The following is a 20,976-nucleotide window of genomic DNA, read 5'->3' as shown; positions in this document are numbered from 1 at the left end:
CCTCAACAATCAAAGATATTCCAAATCTTTTCCCCTCATAAAAAAATTGTTCCCACTCTTGTTTTGAATAATTTAGGCAGTATTTAGACAGGAAGAAGGTAACCTCTTAACTGACTACAATATTAAGGCGTAAAGAAGTATAATGGTATTGATAAATTTCCTTACAACTTCAAGCATGTTATTTCCAGCTCTTGAAGAAAAATTGTTGCTTACATTTCTGTCAGCTATTACCTTTATTAAAGATTCAGCTATATAAAGTAGAAATATCTTCAAAATGTATTTTTTTGAAAAAGAAAAAAAAGGGATTATAGAGAGGTAAAGAGGAAAAAGGAACATTCATACCAAAGGACCTTTATTTTTGGGTATTTTCATTCACTCAACATTCAACAAATATTGACTTAGCATCTAGAGTGCCAGAAGTAGACAAAGACACAATAGAAAATGAGTAATTGAATGATTATAAATGCTATGAAAAAAGAGAAAAGCAGAAGAGAATTAGAGAGTTTAGGAGTATTGGGATGGGAATTACAATTCCAGTAGAGAAGTCTAAGTAGGCTTCATTAAGAAGGTGCCATAGAGCAAACATTTGAAAGCAGTGGAGAATTAACCACATAAATATCAGGGAAAAGGCATTCCAGGCATAGAAGTCAGCATGGTGCTGTGACTGAAGGCACAGCATGGCTGAAATCAGCATGTAAGAGAAAAAATAGTAAAATGAGATGAGCAAGGTGTAAGTGGGAGGTAGGCCAGATCATGCAGGGTTTTGGAGACCATTATGAAAACTGTAGCTTTCATTCTGAATGAGACAGGAAGTCACTATAGACTTCTGATTTATTTGAATATGAATTCTCTGGCTGTTGTGCTGAGAACATCAGAGATGTACTTGTAGCTGTGAATAGCTGGTAAGAAGTAGACAGATTCAAATTCTATGTTCTGAACATATAGCCAACAAGATTTCCAAAAGATTTCCAACAAGAGTCACAGACTAAGTATGCAAGAAAGGCATGATTGAAGGTGATTTTTTTTTTTTACCTAGCAGTCAGAATAGGATTCTATCAACTGAAATGAGGGAAGACTGGTTAGATCAAGTTTTGAGGGGCAGGTTCAGGAATTCAGCTCAGACTTACTAATTTGGAGATGTCTATTAGATTCCCAGATGGAGACGGTATCAAAACATAAATTTGAGAGTGACCATATAGATGACACATAAAACTCATCAGGAGGTCAGACAAATGAAGGAACTCATCAGGAGTTCAGGGAGGAATGAATATAGAGAAGCTGGCATGGCCTGAACCACGATGCATCTCAACTTTAGAAGGCTGAGGAAAGAAGGGGCAACTAGCAAAGGAAACTGAGAAGGAGCTACAAGTAAGGTGAAAAGAAAATCATGATATAGTAGTATCTTAGGAGCAAGGTAGAGACAGAAGTACTGTCAGTGAGCCAATAGGAAAGAGAGGACCAAAAATGTCACAAGTCAGCCAACATTAACAAACAGAGACATAAGTTAAGATGAGGGACATAGGGTGCTCAGGGTGGCTTACTTGAGAAAAGAGATGCTTGTGATAAGTTTAAGAGGCTTTTGTTCTTGTAACAGTGTTGCTTTATGTATGTCAAAACACACACTGTTTTTCTTTCGGATGCAAGCAGCTCTGGCTATAAAATTTGCAGAGCCCAGTGTAAAGTGAAGTTGCAGGGCCCCTTTTCCAAATATTACTAAGAATTTCAAGATGGAGGCAGCAGAGCATTAAATCAAGTGCAGAGCCCATCAAAGAACAGAGCCTTTTGCGATGATGACTGCATGGGACACACACCCATGACAGAAGGCATCTGAACTATAGTAAACAGAAGTATTGCTGGTACAGCAGGCTTTCTGAGCTTCTGGTTTCAAAAAAGCACTTGACTGCTTACTAAAGAATGCAAGCAGGAAAAAAAAAATGACAAAAACATAAGGAGAATCTGTTAGAATGTAATTTACTTTTCTCCCCAACTTGCTTTCAAAGCTAAATCAGCATATATGGATCTGAAGTCATTATAGTATGACAGCAAAAAAGGGCAGAAGAGTCGTTAAATTTGATAGCACTAATAAAACTATGTGAAAAAAGGCAAAGAAAACAAGCTTACTTGTCATTGGTATGCAGACAAGTTTTTTTTTTTTTTTTTTAAGAATCTCCATAGTGTTTTAAGAGTTTTGGTTAACATCCCTGAATGAACATTTAATATTTAAATTCATTTTGGTTCTACCCCATTGACATAAAAAATGATGCTTGAATCAGAAGACTAAGTATGAATGCTAAAACTAAGATAGGAATCCTCAAGCTTCTCACAGTAATAAAACAATAGTCTTTCCTACATTTAAAAAATATGTGCATATATAACTGTATCCCTTCATCTACAAATGTATTTAGTGTTTACTATTATGAGGCACGATATTAGATCCTGAACTTGTATTCTCTTTCTCCTTCAGCCTTGTTCTAAATATAATCAGAAAGAGAATGAGCAACATCTCTTGCTCTGTTGCATACTCCAAGTCACACCAAGTCATGGCCAGTTTGGAGGATTTTCCCTCCAGGAGTTTTGAAACACTCTTTAGTGAATTTTTATTCCAAGGTCTCTTTCCAGCTCAAAAGCTACATAGTTGCTCTATGGAGCTTTTCCAATCTTCTCAAGTACAAACAGCCTTGATTCATCTGTATCTTTCTGGCTGTGTATACATACTCACATCACAGCATTTTTTATATCTACTGTAGTCTCTTGTTTTTGAGCCTGTTTCTCTCCTTAGATGATGAAGTCTGTGACAGCAAAAACAGTCTTAGGAATTGACGCATGCTCAGCACCTAGCAAGGAACGTAGCAAACATCAGGTGCACCTTGGAAGTTTCCTGAACAAATAAATGAACTGTTCGATAAATGAAACTATCTCTCAGCTAAATATGACCGCGGCAGTTCATTAGGAAAGGGCTGAATGAAAGGGAGAACCATACTGCTTGGTTTCACAGACTTCAACTTGCCTACATCTGTTGTCTACTCTTCAATTTCACCACTAGGCAGTGATAATTATTAGGTTGCCTCGCCTTTCCCTCTTGGAGAAGGAAATGGCAACCCACTCCCGTGTTCTTGCCTGGAGAATCCCAGAGACAGAGGAGCCTGGTGGGCTGCCGTCTACGGGGTCACACAGAGTTGGAGATGGCTGAAGCAACTTAGCAGCCTTTCCCTCTAAACTTAGATATTCTATGGCCCTTTGGGGTGAGGTTCTCAATACCCATGTTAGGCTTGGGAGGCAAGTCAACTGCAGTCAGCTGAATGGGTAGGTAGGTGCAGACTCACTTACAGAACTGTTGCTTTTTAGGTCTTTCACAGTCTTAGTTTACAGACCTTAGATGGCTGTGCTTTTGAAAAGAAGGAAGTCAACACAGGTGGCAAAGGGTGAAGGGGAACTTGGGAAATAATCAATTTTAGAAAAAGACTGACTTTTCACATTAGGTAACATTATAACACAGCAAGACCTTGAAATTATAGGTTTTCAGGCAAAGACTAGCAGGGAGAATAACATATTTAATAGGGAGAATAACCACACGCACACACACACTCTAAATTTAAAGGTGACATGTTTCTGTTTTAAACACAATGTTCAAATTTGTTATTTTAATGAGTAAACTTGCAAATATATCTTGGCAATTCAGTTTAAGGCCCAAATGTCCTGATTTTTATATAACGAGGTTTGAATATAGGAATGAAATTTAATTAAGCAAAGGACAGAGTAGCCCTGAAGGAATGGAAAAAACTCATAAGATCTTGCACCTGAATCATACACTTTCAATTATTCTTGGTGATTTCCTTCTCTAAAATCAAGCATGCATTAGATTTTGCAGAAAGTGCATTAGAGCTCTGATAACTGCCCCTATATAACTTAATATATACATTGTTATGAAAATGAAGTGCAAATAGCAAAAACTGAATCTGCAGTTTTATCCAATCTTCAAGTATCTGACTGAAGTAATTTCATAACATTACAAATGAATGCTATATATATTATAGGTGTTTTCTAAGTAATTGCTGATTGAACAATAATCTCACACTTTTGTAAGTGAAGCTACACATAAGGGACTTCATTCCCCAAAAAACTTTTAAAATTATACTAAGTAGAAAAATTAAACTTTGTCAATATTTTATAGTAGTAATTTATTTCAACATTTAAGGGTATTAAACTTGTTCCTACATGAGAAAAAAAGATAATATGATTGTATTGTTTACCAAACAGAAACCTAAAAAGTTCAGAGCATGATTTCTACTTAATGTAACAGGTTGATCCAAGATTAAAAGGGAAGCTAGTTCTGCTAGACAGTAAATAACAGATATTATTATGGTTTTATTTAATTAGCTAAAACAACTCATATAGCCTATGACAGTTTTAAACAAAATAAAAATAATTAAAACTATCAAGACCGATTCTCAGCAGTTATGGGAAATGAGACCAGCCACCATTTACTGAGCATTTACTGTGAACCAGGTGCCAAGCCAAACACTTTACCGTCAAGGCACTTTGACTTATGATTATGATTTAACAGGTTGGCCTATGATGGGCTGTTAAAACATTGAACAAAGTATTTATTAGAATTATTGCTGAAAATCTATCAGTGTTCTAAGTCACTGGTTAAAACATCCAAGAAAGTATAGATATTTAATTAAGGGTTCAAAATATATTGATGTTTCATAATATCAGTTCCTGGGACATTTAAATAACAGAAGGAAAAGATGCCAATCCATGAGTCACGCATTTCCCTGTATAAGACAGACTGCTGAGCCAAGCCTTTGCTATGGGGGCTTTCTGCTTGCTCATTGCCTAGGACTGCTACATTTTTCCAGAAGCATCAATCCTACTAGCTTCTTTGTTTTTCTGCTTTGTTTCTGATCTACAGAATGTTTGTTGTACTTTCGAGCCCAATTTTGCCATGTTTGATTTTTCTGTTTTTTTACATTTTATCTGTAATTATTAGGCATTTGAGCGGATGAGGTGCTTTGAAATATGACCTTACAGTATCATTCTAACTGAAGTCTCAGAGCCATCACCTAAATATTTAAATGTATATTTCTTCTGGATACAGTCAAAAGCACAAAGCATTTAGGTATAAGAATAAGTGAAATATGTTATTGAAGTAGTGGCTATGTCTTACTGCCCTCTGTATATTTAGCATCAATTTCAAAATATAAGTCATTCCGTGAATAGTGGAGGTAGATAGATGGATGGATGGATGGATAGAAGGATGGATGATGAAGTGACTGGCACTGCCATTATCAAAAAAAGTGTCATTAAATCAGATATACATGTAAAGTACTAGAGTATAAAAATATACTTGGGACTCAGAAAACTTTGAGAATATATGAGTTTCCATAAATCAACCTCTTTGTATCAGAGGTGACTGAGTACATACATCTGAGACAAGCGAGTCTCTTACCATCTGCGATGTTGAAAGTAGACTGGACCCAGGGTAAAGAGATATAAATATAAAATAATGCATATTTTATATTTTATACATTTGTGTTCTTTTACTTACAAACCCTCAAATATTGCCTTTCAAGGTAATTAGATTCATGGTTAAAAATATATAATTTGCCTATTACTCTTAAATAAGTTAATTAAAGGCAGTGTATGCACATTAGTGTTATGGGTTTGGCCTTTCCATGATAAGTTCTTTTATTATGAACAAGAAATAAATCACCTTCCAGTTTCTAAGCTCATATCTTATCCCATATAAATTCTCAAAAATATTGTTGTTTCAATGGCTTCATCCATTTTTTTGAGGAGTCTAAGTTTGCTTAAGGCACCAATAGGCTAAAAAATAAGTATAAGTTATGATATTAAAACTTAGAGCACTCAAACATAATGAATCTAAGGGAAAATACAAACTGCAGACACAGAGGAACTAATATTAAAAATATTCTATAAAATATAAGCTTAAGTCCTAGTTTAAAGAATAACTCCAACATCTGTTGCTTTACTTACTATGTGTCCCCTGCTAAGTGGTCATATATAGTGATGATTAGACAATATGCCCCAAAGCTGGGATTACAGGGCTGGTGTGTGTGTGCTGGGGACAGGTGGGGGTGGTAACTGAAACCAGGTCTACCTAAGACCATGTGCTAGGTTCAATAACTTTGTATATAGTCAGGTCCAACATAAGGTGTCTCAGAATAGAGAACAATACCACTATCCAAGTGAGATGAGCCAAAGAAAGTTTTCAGTGAACTTGAATACATATACTGCTGAGGATATGGGTTAAATCATCAGATGCCTACCTATAATTATTTTCTCCAAATTCTTCAAATAAATCTTTGACATCAGATTTTGACCTTATTGGAAGCAACTTTGGAGTCATCTAACAGTTTTCTGCATGTAGTGACTCTACATACACCTAAGGTACTGAGACACAGGTTTGTTTTTCACTTTGTATATAATAATGCCACTGGAAATTTTAGTGTAAAATTTAAGTGCTAATTAAGTGTAACATCAGCACAGGTGGTTATTTGGGGCATCTGGAGAATGTGTATTTTTGTCTTGTCCATAATGTAACATATGGTGTCATTTTCTAAATAGATTTTTAAAAGACTTCTGTGCAATGACATTCAAGACTTGCATTTATGTGATCATATCTCCTGGAATAATTAACAAATCAGAGTAAATTTCTTTGTCTTTCACTTAAAAAAAAATCCATCTAGTAATCTCTTAGACATTCTAATTGAGCACACAGAGATTATATCAAATTTATTCAACTTCTCTAAACAGTACTGTGTGATTGAAAATAAAGTAATTCAGCTCATACCTTATCCCACCTATAGAATGAGTGTGAGTTTGAAATCAAATACAAGGTCTCCCCTCTTTCTCAAGGAACATTTCAGAGAATAAAATATCTTGCCTAGTATTAATATCAAACCACTCAAGGGTTGAATTTCATTGTTCTAACTAGGTAAGTCAAAAGGCAAGCATTCTTTGAAGTTAAAAAGATTTTTTTAAACTTTATTATGACAATTAAAGACCTAAAATAGCAAGTTGGTAAAAAAAAATTACAGTTTGTAATAATGAGAAAAACTAAATGCTAAATTTAATGCTAAGCATATCTGTAAAAAATTAATTTAAAAATTATTTTGTGTTATGTTTAAAGCTACACCATAATGTTATAATTGAAGAGAACTCTACAACCCATTAATGAAAAAAAATTGGTAATAAATGTGCACGTGAACTGAAAACATGCATAGATTATAACCAAGGGACCAAAGTAAGGGGTTAGAGAAATGGATGATTAGGCAGACAACCAGAGATTTGCGACAGCAATGTGCAGTTCCCAGCTGAGCTACAAACCTTGCTGGCAATGATTTCTCACAGCACAGAGAAGACACAGGAACTCCAAGGTGGAGAATCACAAACATAGGTTCTCCCTGCCTGCCAGGCCCGTGTCTGTTTTCTGTACCAGTGTCCTTCTGCTGTGTTACAAACTGCCAGGCGCACACTAAGTAAATGTTAAGTATTTGCTAGAAGTGAAGGAAGGAGGAAGGAAAACTCAGATATGAGATTATATGCTTCTTATAAATAAGGGGACTGGACTGAATTATTTCTTGGGTTCCTTTCAGTCCTAACAATTGATAATTCTAAGTTGTGTATACACACACACACACACACACACACACACACACACACACGATTTCCTTGATAAAAAGCATATGAAGGCTGGGGGAAAAGACATCTCCAAATACCCAAGAAAGAAAAATCTTGCCTGAAACATAGAGCTACCACAGGTACATCCAAATGGATTTTGATTTTAAGAAAAGACTGAGGATGGAATACTGGCAAGGCTGAGGGTTTGCTGCATTTGGACTATTCTATGTCTATAGCCAACAAAGTTCAGTAAGAAAAGTAAACGAATATTACATGTAGGTGTCACATCTTTAAATATTGTCTTGTTTGTACCAACACACAGCGATTGATTCTCCTTGTAATAATTTATAGCAATTAGAAACACTACTCTTGGCAGTTAGGAAAGAAGGTTACTTTTGACCAAATGTGACAGTATTTGTACACAGGGCTTTTAAAGAGCTAACCAAATTTAAATAAGGCCATTCATTAGAGTGGGCCTTAATCCAGTATAACAAGGGTCCTTATAAAAAGAGGGCATTTTGACCAGTTTTAAGACACAGATACCCACAAAGTGGACACCACGTAAAGACACAGAGAGAAGACAGCCATCTACAACTCAAAGATGGGCCTCGGAAGAAACCCACCCTGCTTGCATCTTGACTTCAGACTTCTAGATTCTAGAAATATGAGAAAATAAATTTCTGATGTTTAAAACACCTATTTAGAAACTTTGTTATGGTGGACCTAGAAAACTAATACATCTCCACAAACTTCACTCTAAAATCTACTGCCTAAGTTATTTATCCTCGCATCTTCGCCTCAGTTCTCAAAGTAAAATATGAAGCTTTCATCAAAACATTAATGATATATAATACTAAGAGAACTTGGAGTTTTGGATCATTGATAAATTTAGAAGGTAGACTATGATAAAACATGTTTCACAATCTAGAATCAACATGAACCTGTACAAAAGAAAAATCATTTCCTACCTCAAGATTTCAGCTTTAATCAAAATGGTAGTGCAGTCACAAACACATTTTATTCCTTAACAAAATAATTGTATTAAAAGAGCTTTGTATTATTCCATTTCATCACTAATACCTGAATCCTCAAAATGGGTACATGAATAATCAATAGAAGACAAAGCTGAAGAAAGTAAGGAGACATTGATTTTTTAAATCAGTAATTTCAAATCTTCTATCTTTATTATTACATACTGTATCTTCCTTTTTATCTCAATCTTAGAGCTATTTCTATATTATATTCTCTTTTCAAGTACAAAGATAAAGTTTACCCAAATGGTAACTTGAATAACCCGATCACAAGCATTTGAAATAGAATAAATTTCAGGATCTTATCATTTTGCATTGAAGCAGCTTATAACATAGAGGACATCTTCCTTTAGAAGAAGCATATGTTAGTGTTTGTCATTTTTTAAAATGGGAACAGAGTTCTAACATCACAGCAAAATGTAAAGATTTAGAATAAGAACTTGTGTTGCATGTGAAGAGTAAAACAATATAACAAAACAAGGTGATACACAATATATGAGAAAATGGGTATGAAGAGATATAAAATAAATGAATGGAAAGTTAATGAGGCAAACAATCTAAATAATTCAAGGACATAAGAGTCAATGTGTCACTTGATAATATTCAGTATATCTGCTTTTCGAAGTAAAAGTACAAATTTGCATAGAGATAGATATTTGAACAGAATAAAAATGCAACAAAGAGTTTAAGATAAAAAAAGAAAGAAAGAAAGAAAACCCCACAAACCTGTAAAACAGTTTTAAACACAAAGGTCTTCATTTGCTTTCGGACTTATATCTATACTACTACAAGTCCTTATTTTTCTCCACTTTCATTTAATAAAACAGAATAGTTTGTAATTCTTTATGACTCTGTAACTGCTGAATTTAAGATTAACTTAGAGTAAATATTTCCCCAATATAATATATAAACAATTTAAAATCTATAAGGAATAGATTAAATAAATAAATAAATAAAATCTATAAGGAATAGATAAATTTCATGATCAGCTAAGAATAATATTATGCTTTAGATACCTGCAACATTTGAAAAACTCTTCAGTTAAATATGAAGAGAAAACTTAATCTGAAACAAAAGGGAGCAAGGCATGCAATTTCAATAAGATGCCTAAATACTAGTAATTAGAAACAGAGGAAGGAAAAAAAAATCCTGTCATAATTGGTTCCACCAACATATTTATTTTATCTGGAATATTTACTTCACAAAATAAAAATGAACAAAGAAAGGTACCCACTGAATGCGGTCAACTTACTTTACAATGATCATATTGGAGTTGTAAGGCTGGGACATCCCCTCCAATAGGCATTTGCTTCTTAAGCTCTTCATCTTTTATATTCAGCCATTTGATCAGTTCTTCTAAAGACGTCAGCAATCTGTTCCATTTCTCAGCACTGGCCTCCAAATGAGCCCTGTTGAGAGATAACACTGACCACATTTAGACATTTGAAATGCATCTGAAAAATTATATACCCTCTTTTGGCCTAACAATCTTATATAACAAACTAATGCCCATATCTAAGAAAGAGACTGACACTTTATAAAAAGAACATATATTTCCTGTAAGAAATAGTTCTTTTGAATAAGCTAGACTAGTCAGGATTTGTTTGTAATATTTGTCAAAAGTTAAAACACACACCTCCATGTCACAAAGGCACCTATGAGGCTTTCAAGAAGAACGTCCATGACATAATACAAAATTAAGCAAGTTTCAATAGTTTATGAATAGTGTATATGCACATTCAAATGTAACTTTTTTCATTTCTATCTATATAGGAAGAGAGGTATACAAGAAATTATATGTATATAAAATGTTTAGAAAGACACATACCAGATGTAGTTACTACTGAGAGCAAAATAACCACTTGATTTTTATATATTTTGGTACTAATTGAGTATATGCAACAGACTTATGTGATTTTTCTTTCCAAAAAAGCTAATTTTGAGAGGGATTATTAATGTCTTAATTTCTCTCATAGTCAAATAAATTACTGAAAGCAGAATATCACAAATATTTATCTCAGAATATTGAAAAACAATAACACATTACTTGGACAGAACACTATTTGGCTTTTGGATGAATGATATCCAGTGACATACGTCCACTGTGAAAAGAAAATAATTGGTCAAAAACCATTGACTGCATTATTTATACTCTGAATCAAAGATAAGTTCTTTGTTTCAGTAAAAATGTCTGTCTTTAACACAAAGTACCTTCAGATTCTTAAATTATGAACTTATAATCAGGGAACTTTATTTAGGAAATACATTTTTATGTGATGAATATTAAAATAAGAGAAAAGCCTTTGAAAATAGACATGTAAACAAAAGACAAATTTGCTAGTTGCTCCTGTTAGAGCCTTAGAGAAAGCCCAGTTATACAGCCTCAAGCCCACATGGGTTTAAAAGGATGAATTAGTCAAAAGCAATTCAAAAGACTCAAGGAATCAGTGTTTCCTCATTCTTGCAGCAGACAGACCATGAACGTGGACTTACAAGCTAAACTGCAAAATGGAATTACCTTGACTGTCCATGACCTTTCAGAATGAGAGAGGCAAGGCTAATGGAGACAGACATAAGCTTTGTTACATAACAGCTTCCAAAGACTAAAGATTTATGATAGATAAAGATGACTCATTTGGGGCAACTCCAGGTACATGAAACCTCTGTTGACCAGGCTTCACATCCTTTCATACACTTTTACCGTAACGCTGGCTTATGATCCACACTTCCACAAAACTGCTGCTTTACTGAATGGTATGAAACAAATCAACCAAGCACAACTACTGTCTCTCAGACTGATCAGTGATTTCCTTTTTGGGAAAGGAAATCCGAACCTTTGTCTCAAAGCTAATAATAGCTTGCTCTAGAAAACCACAAATATTTCCCCAATGATCACATTAGGTGATCTCAGCAGTGGATATTCAACAATATCATAAGTCTTGTTCAAAAGTTCATAATGTTTTCAGAAGAACAACTACGTATCTCTGATTTCTAGTTCATCTCTAATCCCTAAAACAATGGCCACAGTCTAGCAGCCAATATTCTTGGCTAAAAGAAAAAAAAATGGTAGTTCTGTATATCTCTAAAACACCAAGAACCTGCATTCAGTCAAACACAAAAGACCAACTGTCCTGCAATCTATTTATAGTTCCATTGTCAGCTGGTTAATATAAAACAAACTCTTCAAACAACAAATTTATATGTCTTATAAAACCAAGATATGAAATATTTTTTTAAAAAATTATAAATACAGAAAGAAGTTTGAGGTATCTTATAATTTAAATTTTTATTGTATTCTCTTGTATTTAAAGTCTTTTCTGTTCATTCTACAGGTGCTAAGATTGACCTCACATTACAAACTTGTGCTGTAATGAGATCCCAGTTCTGTTTGAGGACCAACTTTCCTGTGTTCATATTGATTAATTTTAGGCCAAATATGTAATTACCTATCCCTGATAAATAATAATTTTACCTGGCACAGAACAGAACTAAATAATTTCAATTATAAAAGTGAAAGTCGCTCAGTCATATCCAACACTTTGCAACCCCATGGACTATACAGTCCATGGAATTCTCTAGACCAGAATACTGGAGTGAGTAGCGTTTCCCTTCTCCAGGAGATCTTCCCAACCCAGGGATCGAACCTAAGTGTCCCACATTGCAGGTGGATTCTTTACCAGCTGAGCTACAAGGTAAGCCAAAGAATACTGGAGTGGGTAGCTATCCTTTCTCCAGCAAATCTTCGCTACCCAAGAATCAAACCAGGGTCTCCTGGATTGCAGGCAGATTCTTTAGCAACTGAGCTATCAGGGAAGATATTAACTGGAAATTCTCTCTGCCAATTACAAAGCATTTTGTCAAGTATATTTGACCATTGATGCAATTTCTTTCCAAATATTTTTAAATCCCCCAAATAAATAGATAAATAAATAACCCTTAGAAATCAGAAGTCCTTAGTCAATCAATAAATGCTTGAGTGTCTTGAGTGTCTTTGTGTGCAAAACACTTACGCACACACCCTGACCTCTTATTTTAGATTATTTGATCCTGCATCTTCACTGTCTATAGTTTAACACTTTAATCAATCACCAAAACAGACATTACAGTCCTTTGATAGCCAGTTACATATTCATTGTATTGAAGAGCATGCAAAAGTCTTTTTCAGTGCAATTAACTTTTTGACTGCACAGGGATAATGAAATTGATCACTGAAATCTATGGCATATGGGACCTGAATAATTCTTTATAAAGATGAAGGAAATATATTTTTAAGAGAGATACTGAAGTAACTTTGAAATAAATAAAGATAACACTCATGTATGTGCTTCTCAGAATCTTTCCTTTTCCATAATAAAAAACAAGCTGATCTTGTTTTTTCCAGGCAACAGAATCCTTGCCTGGAAAATCTGTTCTGGTTATTCTCTGATAGATTATAAATATGTGTTTAGTGGATTACTACCATATGTCCAAATAAATGTATGCTTCTGTAGTAGCCTTCAGTGTCCTAGTTTCAATTTAATTCTTTCATCTTTCAAGATGAAAGCCTTTTCTTGGGCACTGGGTTGAATGGTTTACAAAAAGAAACCTTACATTTGTGTTTGGTGTAGCTGTACTTCTTTAATTTTACTTTAAACATTCTGAAGCTTGTATTTTCCCAAGACTACAGATAGCCAGTCATCAATCATGCTTTCAGAATCATCACTTAAAACATTTCTTTATCCCACACATATCTTCGGGCACTCACATTTTGGATAATAGACTTATTATACCCTCACCTGCTTCAGTTCATTCTATGGGTACCTAACATGTGCAAAGCAACAGATACTTTCATTGTGCTATTAACTCAAAGTGATGTCTACCACAGAAAATGCTTTACAAAAGTTACTTCTTTTAGACTGAATCACTTATTTTGCAACTTTGTAAACAATTTAAAGTGATCAGTTATTTTTAAAACTATAATATGAAAACATTTTAGAAGGTAAATAATCATTAAAAAGACACCTCATCATTTAAATATAGTAGAAAAGGAACTATGGATAAAACTATGTATTAATATATATTCTAAACCCAAAAAACTAATTATGTTTCTTAAAGAGGTATTTATTCCTTTTCCCAACATACAGATGCAAAAAGAGGAAAAAAAAATAGAGTAAACAGTATAAGAGGGACATCTATTTAAAGAAATACAGTTTTCCTTTTTTTTTTTCTTCAATAAAAGCAAACATCTATGGAGCACTTCGGAGAAGGCAATGGCAACCCACTCCAGTACTCTTGCCGGGGAAATCCCATGGATGAAGAAGCCTGGAAAGCTGCAGTCCATGGGGTCGCGAAGAGTCAGCTACGATTGAGCAACTTCACTTTCACTTTTCACTTTCATGCATTAGAGAAGGAAATGGCAACCCACTCCAATGTTCTTGCCTGGAGAATCCCAGGGACGGGGAAGCCTGGTGGGCTGCCGTCTCTGGGGTCGCACAGAGTTGGACACGACTGAAGCGACTTAGCAGCAGCAGCAGCAGCAGCATGGAGCCCTTGCTCTGATATTAGGCACTACACTGTTACAGAAATATAAAGTTCTAGGGTCAAGTTAGGAGAAACAGAAGTAAACCAAATACACTCTGAGATAGGAAACCTCCTAAGAACTCTCTGCGGCAACTACAGCTCAGAGAAGAAAGAAATTTGCTCAAGAAGCTGTGGTGAGAATTTGGAATATTCATACTTAATTCTAAGCCCTTTATACTACGTGGCTTTCATCATGGAGAACACTCAAGAGGGCAGATAGAAACTGCCCAGATATATATGTAGACAAGGATGATACATTTAGAAAGTAGTAAGTCTGCCAAAGAATTTGAGATTCAAATTAAGAGGAGTAAAGATATACCACCCCTTATTGTGTAAGGAAGGAATCGTGCTTGTGTTTGTGCTCACTTGCTCAGTCGTGTCCGACTCTTTGTGACCCATGGACTATAGCCCACCAGGGTCCTCTGTCCATGGGATTCTCCAGGCAAGAATACTGGAGTGGGTTGTCATTCCCTACTTCAAGGGACCTTCCGAACCCAGGAACTGAACCCATGTATCTCATGTCTTCTGCACCGGCAGATGGATTCTTTACCACTGGTCACCAGGGAATGCACAGAATTAAATATCCACTTTGGCATTCTTACTGCACAGAAACTTTTATTTCATGGTAAACCCATAGATTATAAGTTGAGTTATAATGAAAAAAACAAAAAAAACCCTTCATTAGTGCAAAAATCACCAGTAACATTAAATGTGAGTTATTCCAGCTCCCAGAGAAGAAATTAAGACTGACTACAAGAAAAAAATGGAGTTCTCAGAATTCAGACTGTTCTGAAAAGAACACCAAAGCTGTGCTTCCAACATTATAGCCACCAGCAACTTGTGACTATTTCAGTTTAAAGCTTCAGGGGGACTTCCTTGGTGATCCAGTGGCTAAGACTCTGAGCTCCCAGCACAGGGGGCCCAGGCTTGATCCCTGATCAGGGAACTAGATCCCATATGCTGCAACTAAGAATTCTCATGCTGCAACTAAAGATCCTGCATGTTGCCACTAAAAAAAAGAAAGGAAGAGAAGAAAAAACACTCCATGTGCCACAATTAAGACTCAATGCTGTCAAGGAGTCAAATAAGTATTAAATCTTAAGGTAACTAAAATAAGTAAAATGGGGAATCTGATTCACCAGTTAGTTGCACTTGCCACATTTCAACTGTTCAACTTTCCACATAGGGCTAATGGCTACTGTAGCGAACATGTCCATCACTGCAGAAAGTTTTACAGAAAAGCACTCAGCCAGAGGCAAAAATAAAGAAAGGTGTAGAATCTTCTTCTATGAGATTTGAGAGAAGAAAATTTTAATAGTTTTACAACATGGCTAGCAAAATCAACTTGCTTAAGTTAAAAGCGGTGTCGATGACATTGTACAAGTGTGGTAACATCAGATGTAATGATGATGTTAAAGGTTAATCTTCTCTAAGGGCTTTCAAAAAGGTGCTCTGAATCTTTAGGAGGCTCATAAAGGGAAGGGAAGATAGAATTTTATCTTTGAACTCTGTTTTCACTAGATTTGACAATTTCACTGGCCTTTGAAACCATATGTTAATAAGGATCCATATTAAACATCATTAAGCTGATAAGTGAGCATTTAATTAACATAATTCTAAATGACACAAATGTAACATAAAAGTTTAAGCCGTGGTATTCACATTACTGAATTTATTAGTAATTTCCAATTCACATTTTTTCCAGGAGGTAAAATATTGAATACACTGTCAAAGTTCTTAACCACCTATCTTCTAGCTCAAGTTTCAAGTTACTAGCTATCTTTATATCCATCTAAGTGGAATATATACTTGTAAGCATCGTTTTTTGATTGCAAAAGAATAGTTGGCAAATTAGATGTCACTATTTTAAAGGTGTAGTCGAAGTTATCTGCAAAGACTTGAAAATAATATTTAAGATATTAACCCAAGGCGTTGAGCCACGTATAATTCCACAGTTCTAATGACCACATTGTGATCAAAGGAGGTAATATCAAGCATTTCTTATAGGCATGTGGAATGTTCAAAAAATATTGACTGTCATTATGATCTTTGACAGATATTCTCTTTCCTAAAAATGATGATAAATTGCAGCAAATACTCTCTGCCATGACAATACTGACTTCAGCACAATTACAGCACAATTTGAAAAAAGAATGTACAGAAAGGACATCTATCTGATAGCCTTATTTTCAGAAAAGAATGAAGCAAGGCTGCATGTCACGAAGGAGATTTGGAGAGGTTTTAGAAGTTAAAGAGGAATCAAAATGTTCAAAAGTTAGAGATAGTGGTGAATATGATAGAAAATCATTCAGAATCACAATACCAATTCTAAGTAACAACTGTCAAATTACAGTTGAAGAAATTTTACCATTTTTCACTTTCCATTGCAACACTAGGGAGTCCAGAATTTAGATCAGGGGATAGGGAAAGTGTAGTCGACAGAGCAGCAGAGGCTGGAAAAGCAGACAGGAAGTTCAAGAAGGACAGGGATTTCAAAGTCCTGACATTACTGAAATGGCTTATAATGAAATCCAAGCTCAGTAGAAGGGGTTGATGAAGTCTAAAAAGAGGAAAGTTTTTAGCAACTAAAGATACGGAGAAAGATGGACAAGTTGAGGAAGAAGAAGGAAAAATAAAAAGAAAACTAGGAATTCCACAGTTGAAAATATTAGTGGATGTGCATTTTTAAACAATCTAGTTGGAGTATTGTAGATTCATTATGTATACAGAATAAAATGATAAAGTTGGAGGACAGTATATGGTAGGATGGTCCTGGTATATAAGAAGCTAATGGAGGAAGGTCCTCTTCATAAAATCCATAACTGTCATGTGAAAGACAGTTGTTTTACTGATGATGTCCTAAACAATCTTGATTTGCTACAACAGAGGGCTCTTCACCAACTAACACGGTAAAATCAACGGCACTCAGATGCTCACGGCCTAATGGGATGTAATAAAATAAAATGTGTGTTTTGAAAACAATTTGCCCTTCCTCTCTTAAGACTGATCATCCCAGGGATGCCAAGATAACATGGGGTGTTAACTGAGTCCCAGGCATGGCCAGATCTATGGGGCTTAGAAACAAAATGGGAATAAAAGCATTTACAGATAGAGTGAAAAGAAACTGAGAACTCAAAATATAGCAAGTTATCAAGAGAGATATCAACACCAAGGATGACAGTTGAAGAAAGGATGGAGAATAAAAAGGAAATCAGATGCTCAAATCAGTGAGTGAAGTAGAAGTTGCCCTTCAGATCAGGAAGAAGCAGGAATAAGACAGTGAGAGGGTAGAATGATGGCTGTATTGATTTCTAAGGACAAGTTGTTGAGAGGTGCAAAAGCAATGCTTAAGAAACCAATGAGGCTGCCAACCTTCTCTCTCAGCCCTGGGCAGCAGGACTCTTGTTCAGCCAGTGTCTGCTGGCACCATATTGAGAGTTTATGACTGGCATTCTAATTGTTTGCTGTCCACAGTAGTAGTTATAGATTAGATTCTTCTTGCTGACTGCCAGGTGAGGAAAATTGGAAAACTGAACTCTATTAGAGTGTTTTAAGTAAAGCAGGGAATTAAGGGGACAACACTCAGCTTTGGAGAAAAGTGATGGGAGAGTTTACAGAAATATTTAAAACAGAGGAGAATTTGTTCACAACAGAGGCCAGTGCAAGGGTAGATGATACTTTAAAAGAAATGAGAATCAAGAACACAGAAACAGAAATGCACAGTGCACTCAGCACACATTATTTTCAGTAAGGACTGAAGCAGGCAGCTGGTTAGGGGGTGGGGGGATGTAGATTACTCTACACTTTTGTTAATGAGAACACCTGCCCACCCCAACTCTTTGGGAAGGGATTTTCTCACTAACTTCCGTCTAGTCAAGGCTATGGTTTTTCCAGTAGTCATGTATGGATGTGAGAGTTGGACTGTGAAGAAGGCTGAGTGCCGAAGAATTGATGCTTTTGAACTGTGGTGTTGGAGAAGACTCTTGAGAGTCCCTTGGACTGCAAGGAGATCCAACCAGTCCATTCCGAAGGAGATCAACCCTGGGGTTTCTTTGGAAGGAATGATGCTAAAGCTGAAACTCCAGTACTTTGGCCACCTCATGGGAAGAGTTGACTCATTGGAAAAGACTTTGATGCTGGGAGGGATTGGGGGCAGGAGGAGAAGGGGACGACAGAGGATGACATGGCTGGATGGCATCACTGACTCAATGGACATGAATCAGAGTGAACTCCGGGAGTTGGTGATGGACAGAGAGGCCTGGCATGCTGCGATTCATGGGGTTGCAAAGAGTCGGACACGACTGAGCGACTGAACTGAACTGAACTGAAGCACACTTCTGGCCACTTCTCCATCCCTGTAGAGGGAGAGTGAGGAATCTAATTTGTAGATTTGGGGAATAACCAGATATACTTAGGTCAGCCCAATCTTCCCTTTTGAGAACAAACCTCCAGAGACTAAGTCCTTTTTTATCCTTCCATGTAGGGTTTCCCACATGGGAGACCATACTGTCCAGTAACTGCTGATGATTCTGCCTGCTTCTGGAGTTCAGTTAACAGTTTCATTTAGCTCTCACTCTAAGCTACCTCTTATAGACTGGCTTCTATCAGTAATTAACATGACACTGCTGTTCTCACTTGTTATTACTTTTGTTTACTTTTTCTTGCACCCAGGATGTTAGTTCTCCAAAATTCCTAATATTAATGACCGAGAAAAAAGATGGGGTAGGGAGAACTTCTATCTCTTTTGAACTAATTAGTTTCAAACATAATGGTAATCAATGAGAATAATAATAATGAAAAAAGTAAGTGAAAGTGTTAATCACTCAGACATGTCCAACTCTTTGCAACCCCATAGACTGTAGCCTGCCAGGCTCCTCTGACCATGGATTTTCCAGGCAAGAATACTGGAGTAGGTAGCCTTTCCCTTCTCCAGGGGATCTTCCAGACCCAGGGCTCAAACCCAGGTGTCCTGAATTGCAGGCAGAGTCTTTACTATCTGAGCCACTCATGGAATAGTTAACAATTATTCAGTGCTTACCATGTGTTTTAGGCACTTTATAAAGGCTAATTAAATCAATTATTCATGATGACTCTATAATGAAGTTAATCTTCATATCCCTATTTTGCACAGGAGGAAATACATATAGGGTTACTAACCTCCTCCACAGTGTCACAGCTGCCAAAGACAAAACCAGTGTTTAAATCTAGGTGGTCTAGCTCCAGAGTATTAACACATCCTGTATTTCTCTCTGAGGTGTGCTTCTTATATGAGGGCCCGTTACTAAGAATAATGAACCATTTTATCTCTTTTTTATTGAGATATAATTGACATATAATATTAGTGTCAGATGTACAACATAATGATTCAATATTTTTATTGACTGCATGCCATTGTCATGATAAAATACTATATTTCCTGTTTTGTATATTATATCCTTGAAACTTACCTATTTTATACCTTAATTCTCTTTACTGTCTTTACTACTTTAATTCTCTTTATCCCCACTTCCCTTTGATAATCACCAGTTACTTCTCAGTAGTGAGTCTGTTTCTATTTTGTTATATCTATCCGAATTGTTTACTTTTTCAGATTCCACATGTAAGTGAAAACATACAGTATTTGTCAGTATATGTCTTTGTCTTATTTAAATAAGCATAATACCCTTCAGGTTATATATATATATATATATATATATATATATATATATATGGTGGTGGTGGTTTAGTTGCTAAGTCACATCTGACTCTTGCAACCCCACGGACTATAGCCTGCCAGGCTCCTCTGTCCATGGCATTCTCCAGGCAAGCATACTGGAGTAGGTTGCCATTTCCTTCTCCAGGGGATCTTCCCAACCCAGGGATCAAACCTGGGTTTCCTGCATGGCAGGCAGATTCTTTACCGACTGAGCTACGAGGGACGCTATATATATATATGTTATATATGTTAGCTCATATACATGTATATTCCACAATATGTGTGCGTATAGTGACTCAGCGGTAAAGAATCCACCTGCAATGCAGGAGCCACAGGAGACATAGGTTCAATCTCTGGGTTGGGAAGATCCCCTGGAGGAGGGCATGATAACTCCCTCCAATATTCTTGCCTGGAGAATCCCCATGGACAGAGGAGCTTGGTGGGCTACAGTCCACAGGGTTGCAAAGAGTTGTGCATGATTGAAGTGACTTAGTGCGCACGCGTGCACACACACACACACACACAGTGGAATGTTACTAAAAAAGAATGAAATTTTACCACTTGTGACCACACAGATGGACCTTCCCAGAAGGCGCTCCTGGTCAATCTGCCTGACAATGCAGGAGAAGCAAGAGACGTGGGTTTGATCCTGGGTTGGGAAGATCCCCTAGATTAGGAAATGACACAACACCCCATGCTAGTATTCTTGCCTGGAAAATTCCATAGACAAAGGAGCCTGATGGGCTACAGTCCTTTAGCTACTCGTTACAGGGCTGCAAAGAGTCAGAAACAACTGAGCGACTGAGCACGCACACACACACACATACAATTAGATGAATATTTATAAAAATATTCTTTTGTATGTGTATGAAGTGAAGTGAAGTGAAGTGAAGTGAAGTGAAGTGAAGTCACTCAGTTGTGTCTGACTCTTTGTGACCCCATGGACTGTAGCCCACCAGGCTTCTCAGTCCATGGGATTTTCCAGGCATGAATACTGGAATGGGTTGCCATTTCCTTCTCCAGGGGATCTTCCCAACTCAGGGA

The 20,976-nt window shown here is 36.2% G+C and overlaps 1 protein-coding gene across 13 annotated transcripts in view; it reads right to left on the bottom strand.

Annotated features, from left to right (window-relative positions):
- UTRN (utrophin) overlaps positions 1-20,976 on the bottom strand; it is a 555,792-nt gene that overhangs the window by 141,131 nt on the left and 393,685 nt on the right. For all 13 annotated transcript variants that reach the window (XM_069598624.1, XM_069598629.1, XM_069598632.1 and 10 more), the window contains one exon: positions 9,931-10,087. In XM_069598624.1, the coding sequence (XP_069454725.1) occupies positions 9,931-10,087 (157 nt within the window). The remainder of the gene's footprint in view (positions 1-9,930; positions 10,088-20,976) is intronic.

Source organism: Ovis canadensis, chromosome 8 (genome assembly GCF_042477335.2).
Source record: "Ovis canadensis isolate MfBH-ARS-UI-01 breed Bighorn chromosome 8, ARS-UI_OviCan_v2, whole genome shotgun sequence".
NCBI classification, from domain to species: Eukaryota; Metazoa; Chordata; class Mammalia; order Artiodactyla; family Bovidae; genus Ovis; species Ovis canadensis.
Note: the sequence above shows the minus strand (reverse complement) of the source record. Positions and strands in the feature narration are given on the sequence as shown.